The following is a 25846-nucleotide window of genomic DNA, read 5'->3' as shown; positions in this document are numbered from 1 at the left end:
GTGAATCCCCATACCCCCCCCCCCCCCCCCGGCTACGCCCCTGATCTTAGATACTGCCCAGCACTGTTTTCTATGCAGTAGTAAGCGCTACACAGCTTGATTAGCGCACGCTGGTCCCACATATCCGTGTGAAACAGCCTTTAGGATTGCCAGCCAACTTTTCACGTTACGCTCTACTATTGAATAATCTTGCCGGTCAAGACACGGCAGTCAAAAAGCTACCTGTGTTGGTTGTCCCCCTCCCCCCCCCCCCCCCCTGCAAAAGGTTCTGCGGACGCCCTTGCATATATGGCATCACCAGGCCCGTAGCCGGGGGGGGGGAGGGGGCCCGGCCCCCCGAAATTTTGATGACACATGGTGTTTTATCGAAAATAAATCATGAAAATAGGCTTTTTTCAAATAGTCAAGGTTTTCAGCAAGTGCCCCCCCCCCCCCCCCCGAAAAAAATTCCTGGCTACGGGCCTGGGCGTCACGAAAGAACCTCAATTTTTTGGTCATGACGAATATGACAAGTATAATTTTTCTAATGTTATTCATGTTACGACTTATCATTCATGTTTGTCATGACACGTCATGCCAATTCTGGTTTATATCAGAGTTGCTAGGCATCGTGAATGACACAAATGAGGCTACCGAGCCCGCATATGCCTGACCAGGGGCGTAGCCAGGGGGGGGGGGGGGGGAGGGGGACACCCCCTCCCCCGAAATTTAATGAGTCACAGGTGGCTTTGACTGCACATCAAACACGTATCGTTCCATACGTCGTTTTTCGAATTGTGGCAAGCGAACACCCACTCGAGCAAATTTACAATTCTGCTGACACATAGCATCAAGGGCATCATCGGTCGTATAAAAAACTGCGGCAACACTGGTAATAATAGTCGCTCCTTGCGTCATGCTAGTAAGTTATCACAAGGCAGTCACACAAGCAAACAGCTGAGATGTGTTATGATACAGAAGGGCGCGCATTATCCGCTGCCGACCGCCTTTTCTCGAGAAGGAAAAGACGACGCAACAGTCGCCGCACCGGTCGGCTCCGGTCACTGACGCGCACGGGGCGAACGAGCACGTCGCGACGGGCCTCTCTTTTTTGTCCATCATTTGCGCTTTCGCTGCCGCTGCAGGGCCGCAGGTTCTTTCCCCCTGCGGATGGAAAATACGCGTACAAAAAAATGCACTCGTCACCGTCGAGCGTTGACGTCACGCGGTCGCCATTGGAGAGAAAAATCCCAGCACGGTTCCTGGAGGTCACACGCGACGAGCGCTATTGGCCGGCTTGCCCAATCGCTGACGTCACTTCCTCCAGCTTGCAAGCTGTGGAAGGCTGGCCTGCCCACTTCCCCTAACGGTTAGTCTCCCGAGTGTCTCCGGGGCTGTCGGCTGGTTCGTGTCGTAGTCCCGTCGTTGTGCTCGGCATCGGCGCGTAAAATTCGCCAGTGAATTCTCGAGATCCACGTCGCCCGCGGCCATTGAACATCGTCTGCCCGGGGAACATGGTTATGGACAACGACGCGCAGAAGGTTATCGCCATTTCTCTGGGAAAGATAGCGACGTCTCGAGTTCAGCGTGGTGGGCCCAGTCTGCATCGTAGCCTGCTCGTAGCCAGTGTACTGTACAAAGCCCGCACGACTTATTTCGACGATGCTCTGCAGACGAGCGGTGCGTCCTTTTCGCCCGTGGTGTGCGCGCCGTGCCCGAACGACGACGAGGCGGCCGAGCAGATCGACGTCGAAGAGCCTCTCGCTAAGCCTAACCGGACGGTGACGTCGCCCGTGACGTCAGCGTACGAGGATTGCGCCAGCACGGACGGCGGCGACGACAAGGAGAACGTGGAGCCGCCGACCGAAGCCTCGCTGTCTTCTGCCCGCTGCCTTAAACGACGTCGCACTCACGCCGAAGACGAGGACAGCGGTGCGAAGCGAAGTCGTCTCTGGAGGCGGTCTTCCTGCGACTCCGACGACTCCGATCAGGATGACCTACAGGAAGTGGACGCGATGGAGGTCGAGTCCATATCGAACTTGGTTTTGGCCTTCAATTCTGGTCTGAAGGGCCTCTCTTCGTCCTGGGATAACTGCCAGCCGTCCTTGGAAGAATCGCAGCTCCGACGGGGTGCCTCGTTGCCCGACATGTGTTCGGCGCAATCCGATGTGCTCCGGACTGCGTTCTCAGCACCCGTGTTGGCGCTAACCGTCTGAGGTTCTTCCCCCAGTCTCTCATCGCTCGCCTGTAAATAGGACTCATACGCCTTGTACAGATGCCCACGTTTCCTGTAAAATACTTCCTTTTTTATACGCACCACATTGTGATTGTAATAAATGTTTTTTTGTGAGCATTGACTTTGCTTTCACGTCGCAACGCTTGTTCGGTCACCCACAAGCGTTGCGGCACCCTTTTCAGTGTTTATTTCCATCGCGTAGCAGATGCGAAGGGAGCTTTTTGTACGCTGCGATACTTGGCCGACTTTTAACAGCTGCGAATGGCGGTCAACCGGAAAGGAGGTAGAGGAGAAGGGCAAACGATCGCGGATGCTGATGATGATGGCGAGGCGAATGTGCAGCAGGACAGCTCGTTTTTCCTACCTCATGCAAACGGCGATTTTCCAGTTTAGCGAAATCTCCACCAACTCTGGTCGCGGTAGAGATTCAATGTTTGTTCGGCTCGCGCCTCTTCGCAAGGTATCGGCAGTGCAGCTTGTGTTTACGAACCACACCTGACCACACGCTACAGTAGTGACGTTGTTAGCTAGCGGTGCCACCGATTTGAAACGAGTCGTTATCAAAGCCGACAGAAGACTTTTTTTTTCGTTTAACGCGAGCGTCACCTCAAACAAGGCATGAGTGGCGTCGGACAGCGGTGACTGATGCCCAGGGGCCGTCATGATGTCAGGTAAAAGGCTTTGTCGCACACGGCGTGTTGTTTACCGTGACGCCTTTGGCGCAGACAGCGGCGATGTGTGCGACTACGTGGAGCCCAGGCGCCAGGTCCATACGCCGGACGACATGGCACGCTGGACCAAGAGTGAGGTACGAGCCTCGATTCGAGCTCAATTCAAGCAAGTTCATGCACACTAAATGGGGTGCGCGGACAAGTTTTTCGAATAGCCATGTCGAAGTGCACCGAACGTTGCCCATCAAAACGTAGTGACTCGCCGAGCCTGTTAATTTTGCGATGTGAATATAACTGTAAAAACAGCCGTTGTATGTTTCGATCTCAATATTTGCACACCCCTAGTGCATAATTTTTGGAATTGTTTGTGCGGTTTTTCTGCGATGGTGTTTGTTTACAGCATGTCTCTGTCCTCCTCTTCGATTGTAGTAGGATTTGTCAGGCTACCTTCTTGCTTATGGAGGGCACTACGTGCATGTCTAAATACCGATGGCAAGTTTTCGTTTCTTCAAACACTACAGAAAAAAGAGACTACTATGTCGGAGGCCTTCTACGATAAGGTCACTCCTACCATCTCGGTAGTCACACAAGAGGAAGTCATGTGGTTAATTGGAAATAACTTGTGCAAACAAGTGTTGAACTCATTTGAACGCATTTCATTCGCGTCCCTCTCCGAAGAGAGGCCACAAATGGTATAATAAAAGGTAAATAATTTGCTATAAGAAGTAATGTGTTTCATTTTGCCAAGCAATATTACCTGCCTGACCTGAAATGTTTGAGTATTCTCGTCCCCAAGCAACACTGTCACGAGCCATGTCAAGTCAGTAGTAGCCTGCATACCATAGAGTTTCCTAAAATCACCTAGAGGGAACTCTGGCGCTGCGATCGTTCAGCCACCATGGGAATGATGGGTAGTACACGGATTTGCCTAGTCTTCGTGCTTGTGGTCTTTGAACGCACTTATGGCTTTGTTTATTGCTATCTTTTGGTTTTATTTCGGATAAAAGAATGGATCGTTGTGCACTTCGTGACCAGATTTGAATCGGCGAGCCTAAAGAAGTTAAAGTGGTGAAGTGAAACTGCTGATTTTTGCTGAACTTCGTTTTGGACAAAGCGGATGCAGGCGACGCGGAGCCAAACGGAGCCGAAAGAACGAAGTTTGGACAAATCCGTGTACTACCCATGATTCCCATGCTGGCTGAAGCGCGATGCATTGCAGCTCCCATAGACACTAGCACCAGAGTTCCCTCTAGTAAGTATTGTAGGAAACTCTATGCTGCATACCACCGACGGCGTCCAATGACATTCCCGTGGGCCGAAATGAGACTGGTGACAATGTTGCCTTGAGAAGTTCTCACACCAATTTGCTGCACACCTTGACAGCATCTGCTTGGGCTGAGTTAAAAAAGCTCTTTCATTTTAAAATAGCCAGGGGGGGGGGGGGCACATCGAAAATTAAAGAAAAACTCATTGGACTGCAATGACCCAAAGAAAAAAAAACCTAAAAAAACTGTGATATCGCACTGACGAACTTGAGCAGCATTTTGTTGTTATATTAGGGAACCCTTAACTTTCTCGTGATTATGAACTCTTTGCTGCGAAAATTTCAAGCATGGAGTTTTGAAACACCATTGCATCAATGTGGACTGGTTAGGCATCTCAGCTGAAACAGAAGAGGCGGGTTCAATCCCAGCTGTGGCGTTTACATTTCAATTGAGGCCCGTGCACTTAGGTTTAGGTGTACATTAAAGAGGTGGCCGACGTTGCTTGACTGTGTGCTTTTTTTTTTAAACGCAAACTGCACAATACAATTAATTGCCAGGAGGGTGTGTCCAGATAAGATCCAACACGAGGTCCCGGTCACTATTCCCGATATTGATGAAATTTCCTGTAGGCCTAGGCATTACACTCAGAACAATGGTTTCGCAGTTAGTTTCGCGAAAAAAAATTTTGTTCGCCTGAAAAAAAATATACAAATTTTGGCCGCAAAAAACGCTTTTCCGCCAATTTCGCGATTTCTGAATTTTGAGTGCACCTAGGGAAAAAAGGGTGCACTTCTTTGTCATAATATTTATTCCCCTTAAAGAACAAGTGAAATACAATCTTATGAGTCTATTAGGTCCCTTGCTTGTCGAAGCATTTTTGACGAAAAAAATCACAAACTTGGCAAATTGCACAAAATACCTGTATTTCAGGAATTTTTTGCTGCAAGCAAGTTAAAGTGAGGATGATAAAAATCGGTACATATTAACTTTGATACTTTCGCTTTTACTTTCGCTTTTTACAATACAATACAGACGAGTTCTGGGGGATACCATTGGCTAAAAGCCATTGGAAAAACAGCCTGACTGGTCCGTTACTAGGCATACATGGTGGTTGCATGAAAAAATAGTAACACTCTTAGGTGCTCTAGATAAATTAATTATTTGCATGAATGCACCAAAGCATGACTGAAATAAAAAAAAGATATTCGATACTCCAGAAGAAAGAGATATACGCAAGGGTTACAAGAAAGCAACACAATTGGCTCTGATAAATGACAATGGAAAGCATAAAAAAATAAACTCGATCCTCACATGTTTTCAAAATGCATTCCAAGTTCCTTTGGTGAGGAACTCTTTATACCTTGATACTTGTTTAAGATGTGTGGCGGATTATGTTGTAATGATTCTAGGTTATATTTATTGCGACCCCATGGAACATAACCACATAATACTATTTCTGGTATTGCCAGAAATGACTCTTGGTGTCAACGATGCAGTAGACTCAAGGAAATTTTTAAAGACAGTATTTGATAAATAAAAAGAATTAAGCAGGCAAAAAGTGTAGAAATATTATTCATTTTAATTATTTTATGCTTTACAAAAGCTGGCCATGTTATCTCTAGAAAGCCGATGTTGTAAATGTGTCCATCTTCTTTTGCAAAGAATAGGTTTTTCACAATGGGCCTTTTTCAGGAGGGTAGTCTGCGCATGCGCGGCGGTGGTGACGACACGCGCGCCATGTTTTTTGAGGGTCACAGCGTGGCGACAGGAGCGGACTGAGCGCCACCTGGCGTGGAAGATTTGCAAATTTTCCCGAAAAATACCAGGCCTCCGAGAATATCTACCGGCACGCGGTGGGCAACTTCGGAGGCCATGGACCCTCAGTTTCGATTTCAGCGATCTCCACTAGAGGCGCTCTTCAGACCTGAAAAAGGCCCATTCATCTTTCCAGTCTACACTAAGCTGCAGTAATTTAAACGGGAACAAGGCGTAATAAATGTTTTGCTTTTGATGGAAGAAGATACCGAGACAAAACACCTGTGATGACAGTTTTCCGCCGATATTTTCAAAGTGTGGAACATGTGGAAGGCTGGCCTTTTGTAAAAGAAATGTTTATCCAGTCATTCAGTGTGAGCTCTTGATGCCGCCAAGGAAACAAAGCATGTGCACACCTTCCAGTGCACTGCAGTAACCATGCCCACAATTGGCGTGTATTATGCAGCAGTGGGCTAATCCTTCTGGATTCCACACCCTTAGACGAGCATTTTCACAGCCGAGGTCTGTGTAATATACAGGGCTACAGAGCATTGTTATTTACACCAACCCATTAGGCTTTGTCAAATAAAACTGTATAACCATAAAAAATTCCATACTAAACAGTCTTTACTCAGCTTCATGCAGTACATATCAAGATATGCTGGGTTCCAGGACATGTAGGCATTCAAGGTAATGTGCTAGCCAATAAATCGCCACATCCCTAGCTACAAAGGCTCTTATCTATCTCAGGGATTCGAAACAGTTGGTGTGCAGAAAAGTCGGGAGGCAACGCTTGTAGGACACCAACAAGCTTCACCAGTGAGTTCCTTCAGGGGGCCAGGGCTTTCTGTTTTGAATATGTTTCCTCTTGGGGGGGGGGGCTTCACCTAATCAAACCACACAGGAAAGTGGCTTCCCATGACCACACTGAGGTAATCCTCTGTGTGTTCATTGTGCATCTGTTGACTGGAGTTGAACCTGCAACCATTCTAATACAGTGCCAAGGAAAAAGCGCTTGTTGAGGGCATATTTCATCTGGCAGTGTCTTCAGGTATGTCTGCACGTTATACACTAGAGGATGCTGCTGGATGATACCTTTCAGGTATTGAAATGTCTTCTGTTTCATTGCACATGTTATTGTCGTGATTTTATTACCTATCTCACGCACCTTACACTTGCTCACCACATCTTGGCACTCTTTGGCCGCTGAAACACCAAGTGTCATCATCTCGTTTCGGATTCTGAGTTGGAGGGGGATTATGGGCCGATTGGAAACTCCACAATGTTGGACACTTGTCATGCAAGAAATGGAGGAGGGGGATCATCAACCTTCCGTGGCATTGTTGCAGGCGATTAGCATATTAGTGTCCAGCAATAGCAGTTCCCTGAAGCTACAAGTCCACCTGCAGAGCCCTGAAGTCTTTGGCCTTGAAAATTGGCTGATTCTTTGGGTTTCCTTGGTCATGGGAGTTCTTTTACCTTGGCTTCTGGATCGCGGATGTGAAGCGAGATTTCACCCTCACTCGCCGAAAAGTCCGCTGCATCTTCACAATGGGTGCTTCAAACTTGTCTATTTTCCTGATCACCGTTCAAGCATTTTGGCAGCCTTTTTGCTGAAAGCCTGTGGTAGTCTAGAACAGAACAAAACTGACACACTCTAGTGAGATGTCCTGTATCTGGACTAACTTACATTTTACAGCAAAAGCTGTTATGAGATCTCAACAAGGGCCGATTTTGGCGCCGTAGTCCGCCGCCGCCAGTGTCCGTGTCCACTATCGTGCAAAATAAGAAAAAAATCTAAATAAGAAAAATATCCTGGATGGAACGAGGTTTGAACCTGGGCCCTCTGCGTGGGAGCCCAGTATTCTACCTCAGAGCCATGCCAGTGCTTGAAACTGCTTTGCAAAAAGACCCTATACAGGCTTCATGCCGGGAAGGAACCACATTAACATATGTAATGTAGGTGGTAGAAGAGTAAAATAACAACCAGGCGTCACACAATGTGAATTGCGCAACGAGTGTGTTGTTGAATGCTTCCAATCCATTACAAAGGGCTCTGTCATAATTGTTCATTGTCATCAGCCACAGCATCAACAAAGTGCACATAATGCCTTACAGGTGTTTAGCGGGTACCACAGTTCTCCACAGAATGACGAAAAATTGTGTAGTGGCTGTTTCCTTACTTCACAAAAATTATTATTTATAGCGTAATGGGTTCCTCGCAAGTGCACTTCTATTGGTTGCCAAGGAAGCCCATGAGGCTCCCATGATCCATTTCCTCAGGGTCTCAATAAAGTTAATTCCCTTTTTCTCTTTCTTTCTCACATTAATGTATGTTATAAAGCGTGGTGGGAGAGTTAAATAACGACCGGGCGTCACACAATGCTAATTACGTAACTAGTGGGTCGTTTAAAGCTTCCAACCCATTACAAAGGGCTCAGCCATAATTGTTCATCATCATCAACCGTTGCATCAACAAAATGCACATAATGCCTTACGGATGGTACCTCGCTTCTCCGCAGAATGACGAATAATGTCGTGATGGGTGCTTCCCAACTTCACAAAAATTATGATTTGTGGTGTAGTGGGTACGTTGCTAGTGTACTTGTATTAGTAGCCACAAGAGAGTTTATAACGGGCTCCAGAAATGCCGCTCCTCCAGCTTTCGCTGTGACTGTGCTGTGTTTTCCGCGCAGGCCTGGCGTTTTTTTCCACTCTGATTCGAGGTGAAATCTATGACTTGGTGCTTAGCAGACATGCCGTAGCCACTGTTGCTAGTAATACTCAACATGTTTCCAAAGCCTTTTCATTTTTAAATGTGCTTAAGAACTGCTAGCTTAAAGGGGCCGTGCAACACTTTTCCAGCATGGTCAGAAAACGCTGCCGATTGCTAGTCAAGGTTCCCGAGAACACGTGAGCCAAACATTATAGTGCAGCACGCGGCCTGGAACTTACAATGAATCCTCAAAGTCAGCTAAAAATCGCTCCCTCTTCTCTCTACAAATGATGCCATATACTCAAATGACCGCACCCAGTGGCGTAGCCAGGGGGGGGGGGGGCTGACCGGGCTACAGCCTACCTCCTCCCCTCATCCCCCCCCCCCCCCCCGCGAAATTTTTTCGTACTGTCATGCACCGCCGACCAAAACAGCCACCTGCGCCGGGAATTATCTGGATTTTTTTTAGAATTCTTTTCCACAGTTGAAAAGACACTTCGGTGTGAACATTGCTGATTTGGGCTGGCTGTCCTCGCTATGCCCATGGTGTCCCTGTAGCTGGCTGCCATGCTAGCTGCGCAGCGCATGACCGTCAGAAACACCCCGCAAACAGAGGCGCAGTGCCATGGATTGCCATTTTGCGACGCAACGACACACTCATTAACGGGCTCCGCTCCCACTCTGAGCCGTGCTACCGTGAATGAGTAACTATTGTTGACTAGACGGACGCTCGGGATTAAGCTATAGAGAAGGTATTGTGAATACACCGTTGCGGTGGGGACGTCTTGAACATGAAAGGATTATATTGTGATAGCTTAGGGCCCAAAAATGGGTGGTCATCTTTGACAGCTGTCCAGGGAAGTTTCATTCCTTTGCCCCTGTATGGAGAGCGGGGAGTCGTTTTCAACAGTCTTCTTCGTCTTTTTAACTACTTCCCCTCAAACGAGGGCGAAAAGTACAGTACTTCACAGTAAGCCCATTTCGTTGCTCTGAAGGACCCTTTGCAGAAAAGTCGTGTGTGTGTCACGGATTGCCGTTTTTGCGACCCAGTGCCACACTGATTAACGGACGCCGTGCTCCCCTGCTGACCGGCGGGACCGCTTGACCATGAGAGGGTTGTCTTTAGAGCCGAAGGTGTATTATTCTTTGAACGTTCGCCGCTGACTTTTGATCCATTGTCTTTTCCATTGTCAACTTATCTTTTCGTCCACTTTACTTTCTTCACATTTATATCCTAATTATTACAAATAACATCCCCTATACTTTCCTTGGCATTTTTGTTTGTTAGTTCCCATTAATATTGCTCCCCGAGAAATTTATAAATGTGAAAAAAAAATAGATTGGAGAATGGGTGACGTACTGTTCTGACCTGTTGTTTCGATTATATTTTGTCCTGTTTTTCTTCTGTGTTTATTTCTTCCTAAGAGTTTGATGGCTTGAAGTGACTGAATATCTTTGCTGCACTGCTGCAAGTGCTCAGTGGATAAGATTCTACTTCAAATAAATACCATTTTTTATTTGTTTTTAGGATGTGACTGTGTTGGTAGATATATTTTTTCCGGCAGGTGTGGTGATATGACAGCTTTGTGTTGAAATTTTTCTACGGGGAGAACATGAAAAGTCATTTGATTAATTTCTCTTTCTTTTCTACACCAGGCATATAGCGAATACGTCGGCTTCATTCTGGCTCTTAATGAGAAGGTAAAAGGCAAGAAGATAACGGATGATTTTTTTGTGTCTGAGGTAAGTCGCATGGCTTGTTTTTTTTTTTTCACTGCCACTGTGGTTGGTTGGCCTTTTCCAAATTAATTGATGTTGCTTACAATTTAGCAGTTTTCCTTAGGAGTCTTGTAATCCTACTTATCTTTAATGACTTTTTGACAGTTCCAAATTTATGAAATGATAACAGATGGTCTTTCCATATATTGATGTACTGTAGGTGAAGTCATATATATTGATGTACTTTAGGTGAACCTCAAGATGCCACCTCATACAAAAAAAAAAACGTTAAGTATGCTTCTTTGATCTTCACATTGGTTTTAGATAAGCACCGGTGAATATTAGAGCATTTAGAATATTTGAACAAATATTACTGTGTTCAAATTCACTGCGGCACGTATTTAAAGTTTCCGAAATTTCGGAGTATCCGAAACAAACGAATAGACATATAAATTACCGCATTTAAACCCCTGAAAAGGTGCCTCGACAGCATTGTTTGGCTGTTGTGCTGTGAAACCAGCTTTCCATGAGAAACCTGCACTGCCTCGAAGCCACATTTCGAGGTTAAATGTGCATAACCTGCACCCGTGAGTGTCGGCAGAATATTGTCTGGGGGGGGGGGGTGTGAACCCGAGTTGCATCGCAGTGGGGAAAGGGGGGAGCATTGGTGTTGCTTGGGTGCAAGTGCTGGTGCGGCTTGAGGCGGCCAAGTGCTCCTTTTAGTGTGATAGCGTTAACACATTTGCTGCGGCACACTTAATTGAGGTCTCGTCTTAGGTGCGGAGTGACCCACCCGTGGGCCACTTGGCATATCTTCCTGGCGCGCCGTGACCCACCGGTGGGTCACACACCTGTGCCTATCTCATTCGCTCTAAAGAGATGGCGCTGGGGTGCTATGCAGGATGGCCCAAGCTTCTTGGGCACATGAGTTTGCTCCGAGCTTGCACTACGGCGATCATGATAGGAAGACAGTGCGGAGCGTGTGATAGCAGCGTTCATAAAAATGGCTACAAGAACGAGCATGGCGTCACAAACGCGTGTGTGGCATTTGCGGCAGTTTTCAAAGGAACACCGCGTGCGAATGCGTCAACGCCGCCACTCAGTCAATATTTCAACAGTGCAGCTACATCAGCGTGATTGTCGCGCTGTCTTTTTGCCAACTGAACATCGCGCCTCCCACAGGCGTGTTCGTGGGCGTTTGTCCTCTTTCGGGCAAGTTCTTTCGTTCTACCTGCAGCATGGAAATTTCCACTCTCGAAAGCAGCAAGGACGCACACGCAGCACTCTTGTGCAGCTTGTTTGGCTTCTCCCGAGTATTACAGATAAATAAATAGACAGGCTACTGCAACTTACGTTACACGTCTGAAAATTCTTCTGCTGTAACGAATCGGTAGAAGCAATGTCTCCACCAACATGTAAATAGTAACATTTCTCGCTGCAGATGCCACCAGGGCCGCTTGCTTCATGGCTGTGAGTGGTATGTTGTGAGCGCGGTGAAGTTGACTGTGAGACATCGTATCCACGTGATGATATAACCTTTAGTTCCTCGTGCGTGTGCATAGTCTGTGCGCATATGCTTATAGATGAATCGTGCCGCTCGCTGGCGTTGCGGCGTGAGCATTGCTCCTCGGCAAGAGCAAATGCGGTGGGCGGACCCGATCTTCGCTGCAAGCATCTGTCAATCAAACTGATTGACGCATGAACTCGGGTACAAACTCGTTGATTCTGAAAAGGCCCCAGTTCAACTCGTGACTGTCATAGTGCCAGTGTGCATGTCAAGCAATTCATGAGGGGGACGCTAAGCAGCAGGTTCCTTGCATATGAAATAATTTGGTCAGCTTGCACTGCTTCTGCTAGGCTGGAGCCATTGAATGAGCTTGTGATCACCTAGCTTCTTTCAGCTTTTTACGTGGCTCCTCTAGTCAGTCTGCTCGGTCTGCTTCGGAGTGAAGGCCATGTCAGTTCGGTCTCAATTTTGATGGTATTAATTAACTAGGTCTTAATTAAAATGATATTTAATAATCCTGTCTTAATTGGTAATGTTTTAATCAACATGGCATTCATTACTCATATTTAATTGGCAAGGTTTAATTAGTATGCAACTAATTAGCATAATCCTAATTAACACGCTCCCAGTTAGCATGTTCTTAGTGAGTAAGGTCATGCTTAGCTTGGTTTTTGTTAGCCCACCCCTACTTATTGTCGTGGTAATTCACATGGTCTTCATTAGCTCGGTCTTAGCTCTACACGGCTTCACTAGCATGGTATTAGTAAGATGTGGCTTAATTAGCTTGGTCTTAGCATGACCTGGCTTAATTGGTTTGATTATAGCATGTCCTGACTTAATTAGCTAGCTATACCGCCCAGCCAAACAGCTAATCAGCCGGGCGCATGTGCTCGGGGAGTGAGCAGACGATGAGTAAGAGGGCAGACGCCTACCGAGCAACGTGCTAGAATAGAGAGAAAGAGAAGAGGAAGGCAGGGAGGTTAACCAGAAGGTCCTGTATGCTAACCTGCACTGGTGTTGGGTTATAGGGGGTTGAAAGAGAAAATAAGTAATAAGGAAAAAAAAAACAATCACAACCACACACACACACACACGAGAGTGTTCGACTCTGAGGCGTACATATAATACATACAGTAGATTCTACAGGCTGACCATGATGATTACACACGTGGCCTCGGCGCTTAGCTCCAGCCGCGGTGTTTTAATGCACCCGGCCGGAGCTAATCTCAGAGGCTGCGGTGCTGATTATTGTAAATGATACTTAGTGCAAGCAATAAACGCCTGAAAAGGAATTTAGACAGCCTGTACCTCTACAAGATATCGTTAGTAAAAGTTTCTGACATTTTTCTTGCAAGGGTGCACTTCTGCACTCAGTGGAACGACAAACAAATGAAAGAAGATGCCTCTGGTTTGAAGACACCACCCAATTTTGTCGACTGCCCTTGACGTGATGCCGCGTTTCATTGTGACCAATGAAACGCAGCGAGCACTCAGGTATGGATTTGACCTTTTCGTACTGTTAGCTTGTTCAAAAGGGGTTGTCGCCAGAGCTCGGAAAGATTCCGAGTTTCGCCAAACTCGGGCCATCCTGCATAGCACCCCTGCTACCTTTGCGGCTGGCATTTGGCACGCTTATTTGAAAGACACAGAGCTATTTTTGTTCCTTTTTCATGTAAAGCTATGCTGCAGTCTCAAGTGTCTGGTACCAGAAAACACAAGCACACGTTTATTTCCTCTTTGTTGTGCTTTCTTTTGCATCCATAAAAGGCACGATGATCCATGAGTCGCGCTAAAATGTTTGGGAGCATGAGGAAGAACGCATGTATACTTATTCGAGTGAAACATAATTCAAAAACCGTGGCAAACTAGTGGCAAGCAATGCAATAGAGAAATAGGCCGCCACTCCTCTCCTTAAAAACAACATCGCTGTCCCACATCAAATGCAATAAAAATATATGTATTGGTTGCATTCTCAAACCTTAGACGGCAGCACATGATGGAGAGTTCTTGAGCATGGGTCACCGGTGGGTCACACCGCACGCAGCATGGAAATGTTTTCATTCAGTGTGCCGTGGGTCACCGGTGGATCACATAACCTCTTGCAACAAGCATCGTATCTCTGCATTCAAGTGTGATGAAGTTATCGCATCAGCAAGCAGATGCATCCTCATAACATTGTGGCCGCATAGGGGGAGCACAGGCCGTGACCCACCGGTGACCCATGCCGCAGTAAACATGTTGAGGAGCCCGTTTAGCAGAAATTCCGATGTCGGCGTCTTTGCTTGTGAGCGAAAAATTATCATCTTGTCCGTGACTGAAAAATCGAGAAATGCAAATATAATAAATAATAAAAAACTTCGGTTCAAATGAGAATCAAACCCAGGCCGTCTGTGTGGCAAGCAGGTGTTCTGCCACAGAACCACGCTATTGCTTGAAACTGCGTTGGAAAAAAACACTGTATGAATGTTATGTAGTGGAAGGAGTCTCCTTAACACGTGTAATATTGCGTGGCAGAAGCGTAGAATCGCGCCAGGTGTCAAAACATGTGAATTGCGCAACGAGTGGGTGTTCTAAAGGCCAACCCATTACAAAGCACTCAGATAGATTTAATCATCAGCTGCAAAAGCATCAACAAAGTGAGCAGCTGTGAAGGTTCGCGTGTTGCCTTACGGACATGTAGTGGGCCCTTCGCTGATTTGCAAAAGGAAGAATTATGGCGTAGTGGGCACTTAACAACTGTGCTTGCAGCAGGCATTTTAGGATAGTTTGAAACAGCCAGTGTTATGCGCACAATCGTTCATTTCCTTACGGCACAGTTGAGGCATGCACCGAGAACTGAAGCCAGGCTAGCAGTTGAATGCGCATGGGGCTCGATAACGCTATCGCGTTCTACTCTTGAAGGCGAAGCTCTAGCATCCTCCAAGTGTTTGCACCCCCCGTGCCGACGCCCATGCCTACACCCAGATTATTTTTCTTTTTTGAAGTTTAAAAGGAAGAAAAATCGTGGTTTTTAGACGTTAAACCCCAGAAGTTTAAAAGAAGTTCCAAGTTTTGTGGCTTATATGTGCTTTGTATAGCACATTAACTTAACACATCTTACCGCTTATAATGTTCACCCTACTTGTATTCAAATCCTGCTACTATTCGAAGTTGTTTACTTCAAACCAAAAAAATGACATTTTCATAAGCCTGGTTGTAATTCTTAAAAATATTGTGCAAGTTTTTTGGGTCATGACAAAAATGCAGATTTTTCTTTAAAATATGGGATAATCTAACTAATCGATTCTAAATTATTTGACTCTTTGAAGCTCAAATGTACTGTTCGTCCAGCCCTATTTTAGATTTACCGTGCAGTATTTCCAAAAAGGTGTGCCAGGCTTTTTCTTGGTATCCCTTTTAAATAACATACTGATATTTACGGTACCGGCATAGATCAGCATAGCATAAAAAAAAAATCTTTTATGGGTTTGACGTTTCTGTTATAGCAGTTTGGTACGATGTTTTGTGATAAGCTATAGCATTTGAAATTATTTATTCAGAGTGCGTTGGTGACTCATGTAATTCCTATAAAATGGCATGTATTTGATGGGAACTGAACAGAATGCTAACCAGGCAATACTAATGGTATTTATGTAGGCACATACCGTATAAACGCGTGTAAGGGCCGCACTTTTTTTTCAAGAAATGAGGGCCAATTTTCAGGGTGCGGCCCATACACGCGACATTATTTTTTTTTTTAAGTAAAAACGCACCAGTTAGCGAACGAAGAGCGTTTATTGCAGTATACATTTCTTGCGACATACGTGCTCAATCGTCGTCACTCGGCGAGTCCTCAGGCTTGGAGTCCGAGATGAGATGGTGTGCTGCGAAGCGCCGTCACCCCACAAGCAGTCATCTTCCGTGCCATCCAAGCTGTTAGATATCCCGGCGACTTTAAAACTTCGGGACACAATGTCCGTCGACACCGAGCTCCACGCAGATAGGATCCACCCAAGTACAGTCGCCAAGGCTAGTCCCTTCACACGCAGCACGTCTGTTGTGAGTGCAAGACCATCATTCCGCACTTCAGTCACATAGCGGAGCAAGTCTTCTTCCAAATTGGGAAACTTGCACTGCTCTGCTCGGAAAGCGCGCTTAGTGCTGTTGGTGTTTCGCAAGGCTTCTTTTTGAGCACACCAACGTCGAACACACTTCTCGTTAACGTCGAATTTTCTGCCGGCGGCACGTTTCCCATGCTCGAGAGCATACTCGATCACCTTCAACTTATAGCCAGCAGTGTAGCTATTCAGGTACTTGCCCATCTTGCCAAAACGTGAACGCCGTGTAGAAAACAAGCTAGCACGAAGGTCATCGAACAGTGCAGAAAACTACAGCAAATGGCTGGCTGAACTATAGACGGTTTCGCCAGCGCTTGCCGTTCTCTGGCAACATTGTGCGTTAACCGGAAACTGGCCCTAGAAAACTTCCTGTTTACCTTGTTTTAGCGTGGTTTTAGCCTGCGTTGCTGGCCGCGGCTGCTTGTGTTTCGATGTTTTCTGCTGATAGAATTATCCCGATGAAGCGCTCGCGACTCGGGCACTGTCCTGTAGTGCCAGGATGCAGTCTGCGATACGGAGCTAATTTGCTATCGCAAGTCAAAACGTTCTGTTTCCCGAGAGGTGAAAGCAGAAAGAGCGCCTGGATTGCAGCGATCAGGCGAGAAAACTGGATTCCCATAAAAAGCGCGTAGATTTGTTCTGCCCACTTTATCAAAGGCAAGTAAAGTTCAAAGCATACTCTAATGGCACAGAGGCGATGCTGAGACGTTAGTCGAAGGTCCCCAATGAAAAAGAACACGTCGGACGCCGTCATCTTCCACCCGTGGCAGATAAGTACGCTGACGCCTGAAGTGGATAGCAAGAGGTGAAAGCTGGCTAACGCAGAAAATTCACCGTAAAGGTGTTTCCTGTAGTTGGAACCTCATCAGTGATGTGTACTGTTCGAAGCAACACGCGGAGCACCAAAGCAGCCGCGCTCAACATGAATTCCGGCACAGTGTACGTCGCGGTGCCCTTGTTTTGTTGCCGTTGAGTTTGCATTTTATGAGAGCGACGCCTGCGAATGGGTTCGCATCAGTGAGAGCAAATGACTCACCACCTGTCTTGTTGCCGCCAATCAGTGGCGGATCCAGGAGGGGGGCGATTGGGCGATCGCCCCCCCCCCCCAAAGCTATAAGCCAACCCAACCCCCCCCCCCCCGCTTTTCACCTCACCGAAGGCCATTTTTCAGAACGTAGAATTTTTTCAGGTGGTCGCTGTGTCCATCCCAATCCGAGACTAGGGAAGCACCCCTCACACAGCCCAGCGCTTTTGTTAAGAGCGAAACAGGCTTTCTAGAAAAGATTTCTTCTGCGTCCTGCATCTTTCAAATAGGCACCGACGAGCACAAGCCTCAACTATTTTGCTAAAGCAACTGCTGCCTTTATGGAAGCGAGCTAAAGTTTCCTCCCCACTCCCAGGGCCATCAGCTCTTCAGCAAAGCGAGGGGTCTTCAAATTCTCCCATCTTTTTCTCAGAGACAGGAGTCTGTTCTGTGTCATTCAAACTGGCATCTTTCGTCCCACCACGGCCGGGCTAGACTGCACGTGCGCGCTTGAGCGCGCACGTGCAGTCTAGCCCGGCCGTGGTCCCACAAAGCGTGCAGAACAAGTTACCTTTTAGTCAACCTTCAGCGGCTGGTCCAAAAAAAAAAAAAAGAAGGAAGGCAGGCAGTGGTGCTGTGAATTATATTCGCCGAAGTACCGAGCAAGCCTCCGAGAGCACGTGCGCGGGGTATAATCGAGCGCGACTCCGAAAGCTCCGTTTGACCGTCCTTAGGCTGCGGAGATAGAAAGGGCATTTTCTGGCAACACGACCGGCCAGAAAAAAAGGCAATGGGGAGGAGGGGGCGGGGTAACAAAGGGAGGCTTACTCCGAAACTACGTTCAAGGAATACTAGATCTCGCCGTTGTGGGAATACTCATTTATCGAGCAGGTGGCCTACCCTTCCCTCTTTCACCCTCCTCTTACCAACAACACTGATACGTGTTCCCCAATGTTTAGCGGAAATATGCGAAATTTTAGATAATGAAATGGCACTGAGCAATGCAACTGAGAACAAAAATAATGAGCATTTGGTTACTAACGTGAAGTTTTAAAGTTGGGCAACGCCCCCCCCCCCCCCCCCCCCCCCCCCCAACAACCAACCGCCCCCCCCAAAGCAAGCGCCTGGATCCGCCCCTGCCGCCAATGGACATCGCCCCACTCTAGCTAAATCATCTTCCGGTGTGAGTGTGGGCAGTAGATGTAGGCGGGTTAACTTGAAAGTTGGATTCATGAATACTGTACTCGTGAGTAAACAATAGTAGTTCGCGTGACTCAGCCGCACCTGACATCATCTCATCAGTACATTCATCTATATTATCTCAGTCACACCGAAAACGTCGGATTGCGTGTGATTCCGATCGGCGCCGATCTCTATCAAGAGTGCCCGGTGTGACACAGGTGGAGTAATAAGCGTTTTATCGTGAGGTTGTGTGCCTAGACGAATATACATAAATGTGTCCGCGGCTGTGATAAAAGGCAGGTTTTTGGCTCCTGTCGAAAAGCCGAATTGCACGAATTTTTTATCCAGCGGATCAGGCAATTCTCCTCGCGGCTGCAGTTTCTGCTTGTACCTCTCCCGTGCGACGTCGTCGAGCCCCTTCATGCAGACGCTAGACATCGCTCTAAACACATCTGAAGGAATGCGCCAGAAATAATAGAGCAACAAATTCAAACACACCAGGAAGTACGGCCGGGACCATTGAAAAAGTATTACCGGAAGTGGCGCACCGGAAGTCTTCTTGGGCAGGCCGTTCGGTGCTCGCCAGTTTGTTTACAAACAGCGAAACCGTCTATAGCTGAACTGCACAAACCGAACAACGCGAACGCCATGCCAAAGTTGGTGATGCTAATGCCGATATGGATAGCGCCGATAGCGCGTTTGTATAGAGATGTGAGAAGCTAAAGATAAAATCCTGCTTTAACCTTTAGTTGGCGGGTCTATGAATACTAATAAAAAAGTTAAAATTTTTAGCCCCCTTCATGAACATCTTAACACGAATAAAATTAAAAAAAATATGATTAGGATTAGGTTAGGATTAGGATTTATGGCCTCACCCTTTGTAACGGGCGGGCATCAACCGATGCCCTGGCCTAAGGTAAAGTCACTAGAACGAGAAAAGTACCGCGTTCCTTTTCTCTTCGCCGCCGCGCCCTTTCGGCGGCTTCGCCACACAAATGGTCCAGCTCGCTCGCCTCGCTAGTGTCTCCCGGCCGCAGACGCACGGCGCTTTGGAGGGCGATTGTTTTTATAGGCTAAGGAAAGCGTGCAGGAACATTACGACATCCCGTATCGTTTTGAAACTTCATCGAACGCCTATCGAGGCATCGAAGAATGCCCGGGTGCTGCGCTTTTGGGTGCAGCAACCGGCGGGAAACGGGCAAGGCCCTCTTTGCCATTCCCAGCGGGAAAAAAGATACCAAGCGACGGGCTGTATGGCTGCACAGAATAAGGCGGGAAAAATTTGTTCCCACGACTGATACCCGCCTTTGTGGGGTAAGCGCTTCATTGAGAATTCGCGAATGTTGTTTCGGGGAATGTTTGCGCCTGCCCTGAACTAGTGCAGCTTGTTTCGCGTGGTTGTCGCAGGAGGTTCATGCACAATAACATTGCCGGGCGGCTCTTTATTATGTTTGGCGTAAAATTGACGCCTTTGGGCTCACATATAATGATCAGCGCGCCATGAAAACTGACTCCTACAGATTGGTACTGCCTGACGCATGACGAACACAAATAACAGGTGGTAGCATGAAAATAATGGCTGATGCTCTCGCGGCCGGTTCGCTTGCTTGATATGCACCAAAATCGGTATTGCATGACGTGACTGTATGACGAACATAAATACCCTGCGGTAACATGAAAATAATGTTATGCATGTCATGTAAGGCATGATTTACATGCCATGCTCTCTCGCGGCCGGTTCGCTTGCTTGATATGCACCAAAATCGGTATTGCGTGACGTGACCGTAATGCGAACGTAAATAACAGGCGGTAACATGAAAATAATGGCACGCATGTCATGAAAGTCATGATTTACATGCCATGCTCATGATGCTGTCGCGGCCGGCTCGCTTGTTTGATATGCACCAAAATCGGTACTGCTTGACGTGACTGTATGACGAACATAAATACCCTGCGGTAACATGAAAGTAATGGCACGCATGTCATGTAAGGCATGATTTACATGCCATGCTCATGATGCTCTCGCGGCCGGTTCGCTTGTTTGATATGCACCAAAATCGGTACTGCTTGACGTGACTGTATGACGAACATAAATACCATGCGGTAACATGAAAATAATGGTACGCATGTCATGTAAGATCTAGTTCACCATACATTGCATGTTTGACATGCATGCATGTTGAATCACAACGCGAATGAAACGTGCGTATATTCTGGTATATACAACGCATGACCTCTAATTTATGTTCGTCACGCACCCATGTCATGCCATACCAAATTTGCTATACATCCAGCTAACAAAACGGCCGGAAGCGCGCCAAGACAGTGTAATGCAAATCGTGCCGTAAATGTCGTGCCTGTTGTTATTTTCACGTTACCACTCGTCATTCGTGTTCGCCATACAGTCACCTCACGCTATACCAATTTGGGTGCATTTCAAGCTAGCGAACCGCCCGCCATCGCAGCATGAGCGTGGCAAGTAAGTCATGCCGTACATGACATGGAAGTCATGATTTTCATGTTACCACCTATCACTAACGTTCGTCATACATAAATAGTTCGACAAAAATTTTGGTATATATGCATTTCATTAAACGACCGCGAGCGCCCCGAGACCATGTCATGTAAATCATATTTTACATGGCACGTCTCTCATGATTTGCACGTTATAACCAGTCACTTATGTTCGTCATACACTCTTGTCACGTACGCCATACCAATTTTGTTGTGCATCAAGCTATCAAAGCGACCGCGAGTGCACCATGAGCATGGCATGTAACTCATGCCGTACATGGCATGCATGTCATTATTTTCATGTTATCACCTGTAATTTGTATTCGTCATACAGTCATCTTATGCCATACCAAATTTGGTGTACATCCAATTAACGAAGCAGCCAGGACAGCACAATGTCGGGGGCGGCTAGATAGATAGATAGATAGATAGATAGATAGATAGATAGATAGATAGATAGATAGATAGATAGATAGATAGATAGATAGATAGATAGATAGATAGATAGATAGATAGATAGATAGATAGATAGATAGATAGATAGATAGATAGATAGATAGATAGATAGATAGATAGATAGATAGATAGATAGATAGATAGATAGATAGATAGATAGATAGATAGATAGATAGATAGATAGATAGATAGATAGATAGATAGATAGATAGATAGATAGATAGATAGATAGATAGATAGATAGATAGATAGATAGATAGATAGATAGATAGATAGATAGATAGATAGATAGATAGATAGATAGATAGATAGATAGATAGATAGATAGATAGATAGATAGATAGATAGATAGATAGATAGATAGATAGATAGATAGATAGATAGATAGATAGATAGATAGATAGATAGATAGATAGATAGATAGATAGATAGATAGATAGATAGATAGATAGATAGATAGATAGATAGATAGATAGATAGATAGATAGATAGATAGATAGATAGATAGATAGATAGATAGATAGATAGATAGATAGATAGATAGATAGATAGATAGATAGATAGATAGATAGATAGATAGATAGATAGATAGATAGATAGATAGATAGATAGATAGATAGATAGATAGATAGATAGATAGATAGATAGATAGATAGATAGATAGATAGATAGATAGATAGATAGATAGATAGATAGATAGATAGATAGATAGATAGATAGATAGATAGATACGTACAAAGTCGCAGAAATTCGCTAAGAAATGCTTCGCATTTAATAAATGCAGACAGCCGAGCGCGTAAACGCCGCGCAGTTCGCATTTCTTTATCGCGTTAGTACGCGTGCGTGCGTATGTAGGCAAGTGAAAACTGCCGCTATTTCTTTCCTAATCAGTCAGAGAACAACGGTATGCTTCATTCGGGGCTGCAAAAGCGCACGTAATGCGTAAAACATGCGTTACTCCACGTGAAATCAACACCGCACCGCCGCCGCTTTGGCCCCACTGGACCAAATATGGCGGCGCGCAGGATGGTCGCGGTACTTTTCCCGTTCCAGTGACTTTAGCCTAAGGCGTTTTCTTGCGCCATCTATCGACTACGCCTAGAAGCTTACGCGCGCGCGCATTTTAAATACGTATTGGTTGAGGAAAGTGTGGGTGCGGCCCTTACGCGGATTTTTTTTTTTAGAATATGCACTTCAAAAAAACGGGGTGCGGCCCTTACACGGGTGCGGCCCTTACACGGGTTTATACGGTATTTTGTGACATGCCCAAATGAGCTATTTTTGCCTGGTTACTTTTGTGGCATGAATCGTTGATGTGGCAATAGACATGAATGAATTCAGTTCAGTTTAGTTCGTTGGCTAGGAAGTGTTTTATTGGAATATGGCCGCTGCCATTGAATCTGCTGCCTAGTTTGATGCCAAATATGCATCACTGTAATACAAAATAAATATCTGTATTGCAGTGACACACACTCTTTTTTTGTGTGCATTCCCCGTTTTTGCTCAGGCCATGTACATTTGTTGTGTGCCTTAAATAATTGTGGAACATGATAGCCACAGTACGTTCCTCCAGTGACGGGGATGCAGTCATCAACTAAGGTTCTTACAACGACAAAGTTTTTCTGGTTGGAAATGTCGATGTCTTGACCAAGAACCATAGATGCCATGACCATTGATTAAGTGCCCTGCCGTATTATAGTGCATTTAATAAATGCACTATTGAAATGCCTCAATACTCATTTCCTGTGTTACGGTGACTCATATAATATTTTCAGCAAGAAGCACAAGACCTTTACTAGCTCTCTATGCTTAATGATGCAACAGTATTCTGGTGCAGTTGTAATAATTTGACGCCTGGCTATATAACTTTTATCTCGATGGCTTACTAATTTGAGCAGTGGTATACAGATGTTTCTTGTCAGCTTGCAACATATGATGTCCTTCCATTGACAGCTGCTCCCTGACTTGTTTTTCTTTGTTGTAGAACAGCATTCCCTCATAAGGAGGTGCACCAAATGCTAATTTCTCCGTAACTGCGCTCTGAAAATTGCTTCTAAATGGCTGGACCGCCACTCTGGCTTAACTGCAGGTGACGGCAAAACTGCTGTCTGTGTTGGAGACATTGGACAGGTGGGTCCACGAGACACCTCCTGTCGATCAACCCCAGCGGTTTGGCAACACTGCCTTTCGCACCTGGCTCAAGCAAGTGCAAGCCGTGAGTGGTGTTTCGCCCAAGCAGGTTTTTGCAGCTCCCTCTTACATAATTTACGTGCACTTGGCATTACGTGCAGCTGCAGAGTCAAAAAACAAGGAAGAGCTGTAGGGTTGTTGCTTGTCTGCAGCGAAGCTGGCTCCAGGATCGCTCATCTTGGCAGCCGAGAGAGCTTCCGCACATTCGTGCCTAGTAGTACTGGCAGCTGATTTCAGTCACATTTTCGGTTTTTGCTTACTCCCAATGTATTTAGAAAAACATGTACATGCAAAATGTGGATGGAAGATGAACATGTTCAGCATTAGTGCACCCAGGAGTTTTCTCAAAGGGGGGGGGGGAGCACATTGCATACTATGCCATTTCCTTGCTTCAGCTGGAGTAATGCGACCACAAATAAAATACCAAATAGTAATAATGTGAGCGCAGTCACTGACTCTTCTTTGTCAACTGGACATATCATCATTTGTACAACTTCCTCATCTGTAGATGTCATCATCAGTGTGTGTCACCTCGAGCTCGACTTGAATGAAGCGGTTCCTTATAAGTGGTAGACGGTGCTTTTCGATCCCCCAGTCCTCTCGCACAATCTCGCTGGAGCTCTGCTTGGGTCGTCGTGTAATACCACCTGCCATGCCTGCTCAAGAAAATCTTGAAATGTCCGATGCCACCGGCCCACTAGAGCCTTCGCCTTCAGCCTCCGCTCTGGCCATTAACAGCCGCCAGCGTGATCCCCCGGTCTTCTCTGGTCTATGAGCGGATGACGTCGAAGACTGGCTGCAAAACTTTAACCTTGTCAGCGACTTGAACAGGTGGGCCAACCCACAGAAGTTGCGGAACGTCCCCTTCTACCTGTGGCTACAAAACTTCGACCTTGTCAGCGACTTGAACAGGTGGGACAACCCACAGAAGTTGCGGAACGTCCCCTTCTACCTGTGTGATGTCGCGAAAACCTGGTTTTGGAACCATCAGCCAGATCTTCCCGACTGGGACACGTTCACGCAGCAGCTTCGTCAGATTTTCGGTGCCCCCACAGTTCGTGCTGAGGCAGTGAAGAAGAAGCTGGCTGAACGCATTCAACTGCCCGGTGAATTGTACACCTCGTACATTGAGGATGTCCTTGCATTGTGCATGCATGTTAACTCCGCCATGTCCCAGACCGATCACATACGCCATATTATTAAAGGCATAAACACCGTCGCCTTTAACGCCTTTGCTAAGCAAAATCCTGCCACCACTCAAGACGTCATCACAATTTGCCAGCTACTTGATGAACTCCAGTCTCTTTGCTTATGCTACGGCACCTCGGACATTCGTCTTCCTGCGGCCCTCGACTTACGTACACTGCAGAAGAACGTGTTGTTGGGCGAGTTGGTGCTTGCTGAATGACATAATGCAGCGCCTGTCCCGTCGGTTTGTGTTCCTTACTTTGTGGTGTGTGTGTTTTTAGCGCTGCATTATGTCGTTACGTACACTGATCCGCGACATCGTTCATGAAGAGCTTCATGGGTGTTGCTCTTCCCGCTCTTGACAATCTCCTCTACCTTCTGCTCCAACCAAATTACGAGACATCATTAAGCAAGAGATAGCGTCCGCATCACGTCTAACGTGTTCCAAGGGACCCTGCGCTAGTCAGGTGCCAACGTACGCCGACGTTGCGGCACTCTCTGCACCCACCCCTGTTCCTGAGCCTACACCAGGAGACCATGCACCTGTGGCTTCATTGTCACCGCCGATGCGTCTACAGCCTTATTATACCGCACAGCAACCTCCTCAACCCATCTGTTACTACTGTGGCTACCGAGGACACACCTCTCAGTTTTGCAGACGGCGCCAACAGGATGAGCAACGTGGCTACGCTCCAGAGAATGCGCGGGCGTCCGTCCAACCACGAGCTACCAACGAACGCCTTACCACTCTTCCTTTCGCCGTTCACCCTCTCCTCCTTACAGTGTTTACATGCCTGGAAATTCTCGTAAGTCTCGCCGCCGGTCACCATCTCCACGTCGCCGTTCAGTGTCGCCTCTGCGACCCGCCTCCCAATTCTCGAACGCCCACTCGGAAAACTCCCCAATGCAGTTTTAGGAGGAGAAACTGCATCCACTGGACAGCCAACAATTCCTGCAGAGTGACCATCGAACTTACTACCGTATATTGCCGATTATAAGTCGATGTTTTTTTCATAAAATGATCTTCCAAAGTTCAGGGGTCAACCTATAATCGGAGTCGACCTATACGCGGAATTGTAAAGTCGACTTATCTGTGGGGGCCAACGAAAGGTCGTCGTCCTCGGATTTCCTGCTATTCGACGCATCGATAACATCAGCCGCAGAGGCAGCGGAGTCAGCGGCAACAGCTATCTCCCAACGCTCGCGCGTCGCTTCCGGAGCCGGACATTCTTGCGATCTGCCACGACGATCACGAAACTGTAGCGAAACCACACGAGGCGAAACTATGGAGCACGTTTAAAAATCACCGCCGTGCGGCATTAATGCGAACTGCTTGGGAAACACGGT

General features: G+C 46.6%; 2 protein-coding genes across 4 annotated transcripts in view; both read left to right on the top strand.

Annotated features, from left to right (window-relative positions):
* The first annotated feature begins 1339 nt into the window (after positions 1–1339).
* On the top strand, positions 1340–2267 carry LOC119389706 (immediate early response gene 2 protein). Its single transcript, XM_037657074.2, has one exon. The coding sequence runs from the start codon at positions 1494–1496 to the stop codon at positions 2193–2195; it is 702 nt and encodes a 233-aa protein (XP_037513002.1). The 5' UTR covers positions 1340–1493; the 3' UTR covers positions 2196–2267.
* Positions 2268–2630: 363 nt separating this feature from the next.
* Positions 2631–25846, top strand: part of LOC119389691 (serine/threonine-protein phosphatase 2A activator) — a 332541-nt gene continuing 309325 nt past the window's right edge. The window contains exons 1-4 of one of the 3 annotated variants that reach the window (XM_037657064.2): positions 2762–2886; positions 2941–3023; positions 10279–10365; positions 23211–23336. In XM_037657064.2, coding sequence (XP_037512992.1) covers positions 2877–2886; positions 2941–3023; positions 10279–10365; positions 23211–23336 — 306 coding nt within the window. In that variant the 5' untranslated portion in view covers positions 2762–2876. Of the gene's footprint in view, positions 2676–2761; positions 2887–2940; positions 3024–10278; positions 10366–23210; positions 23337–25846 lie in introns of those variants that run through there. The other 2 variants (XM_037657057.2, XM_049413688.1) reach the window with 2 other exon arrangements.

The sequence above is a fragment of the Rhipicephalus sanguineus genome, chromosome 1 (genome assembly GCF_013339695.2).
Source record: "Rhipicephalus sanguineus isolate Rsan-2018 chromosome 1, BIME_Rsan_1.4, whole genome shotgun sequence".
In the NCBI taxonomy this organism is placed as follows: domain Eukaryota; kingdom Metazoa; phylum Arthropoda; class Arachnida; order Ixodida; family Ixodidae; genus Rhipicephalus; species Rhipicephalus sanguineus.
The sequence above is the reverse complement of the archived record's forward strand: the minus strand, read 5'-3'. Positions and strand labels throughout refer to the sequence as shown.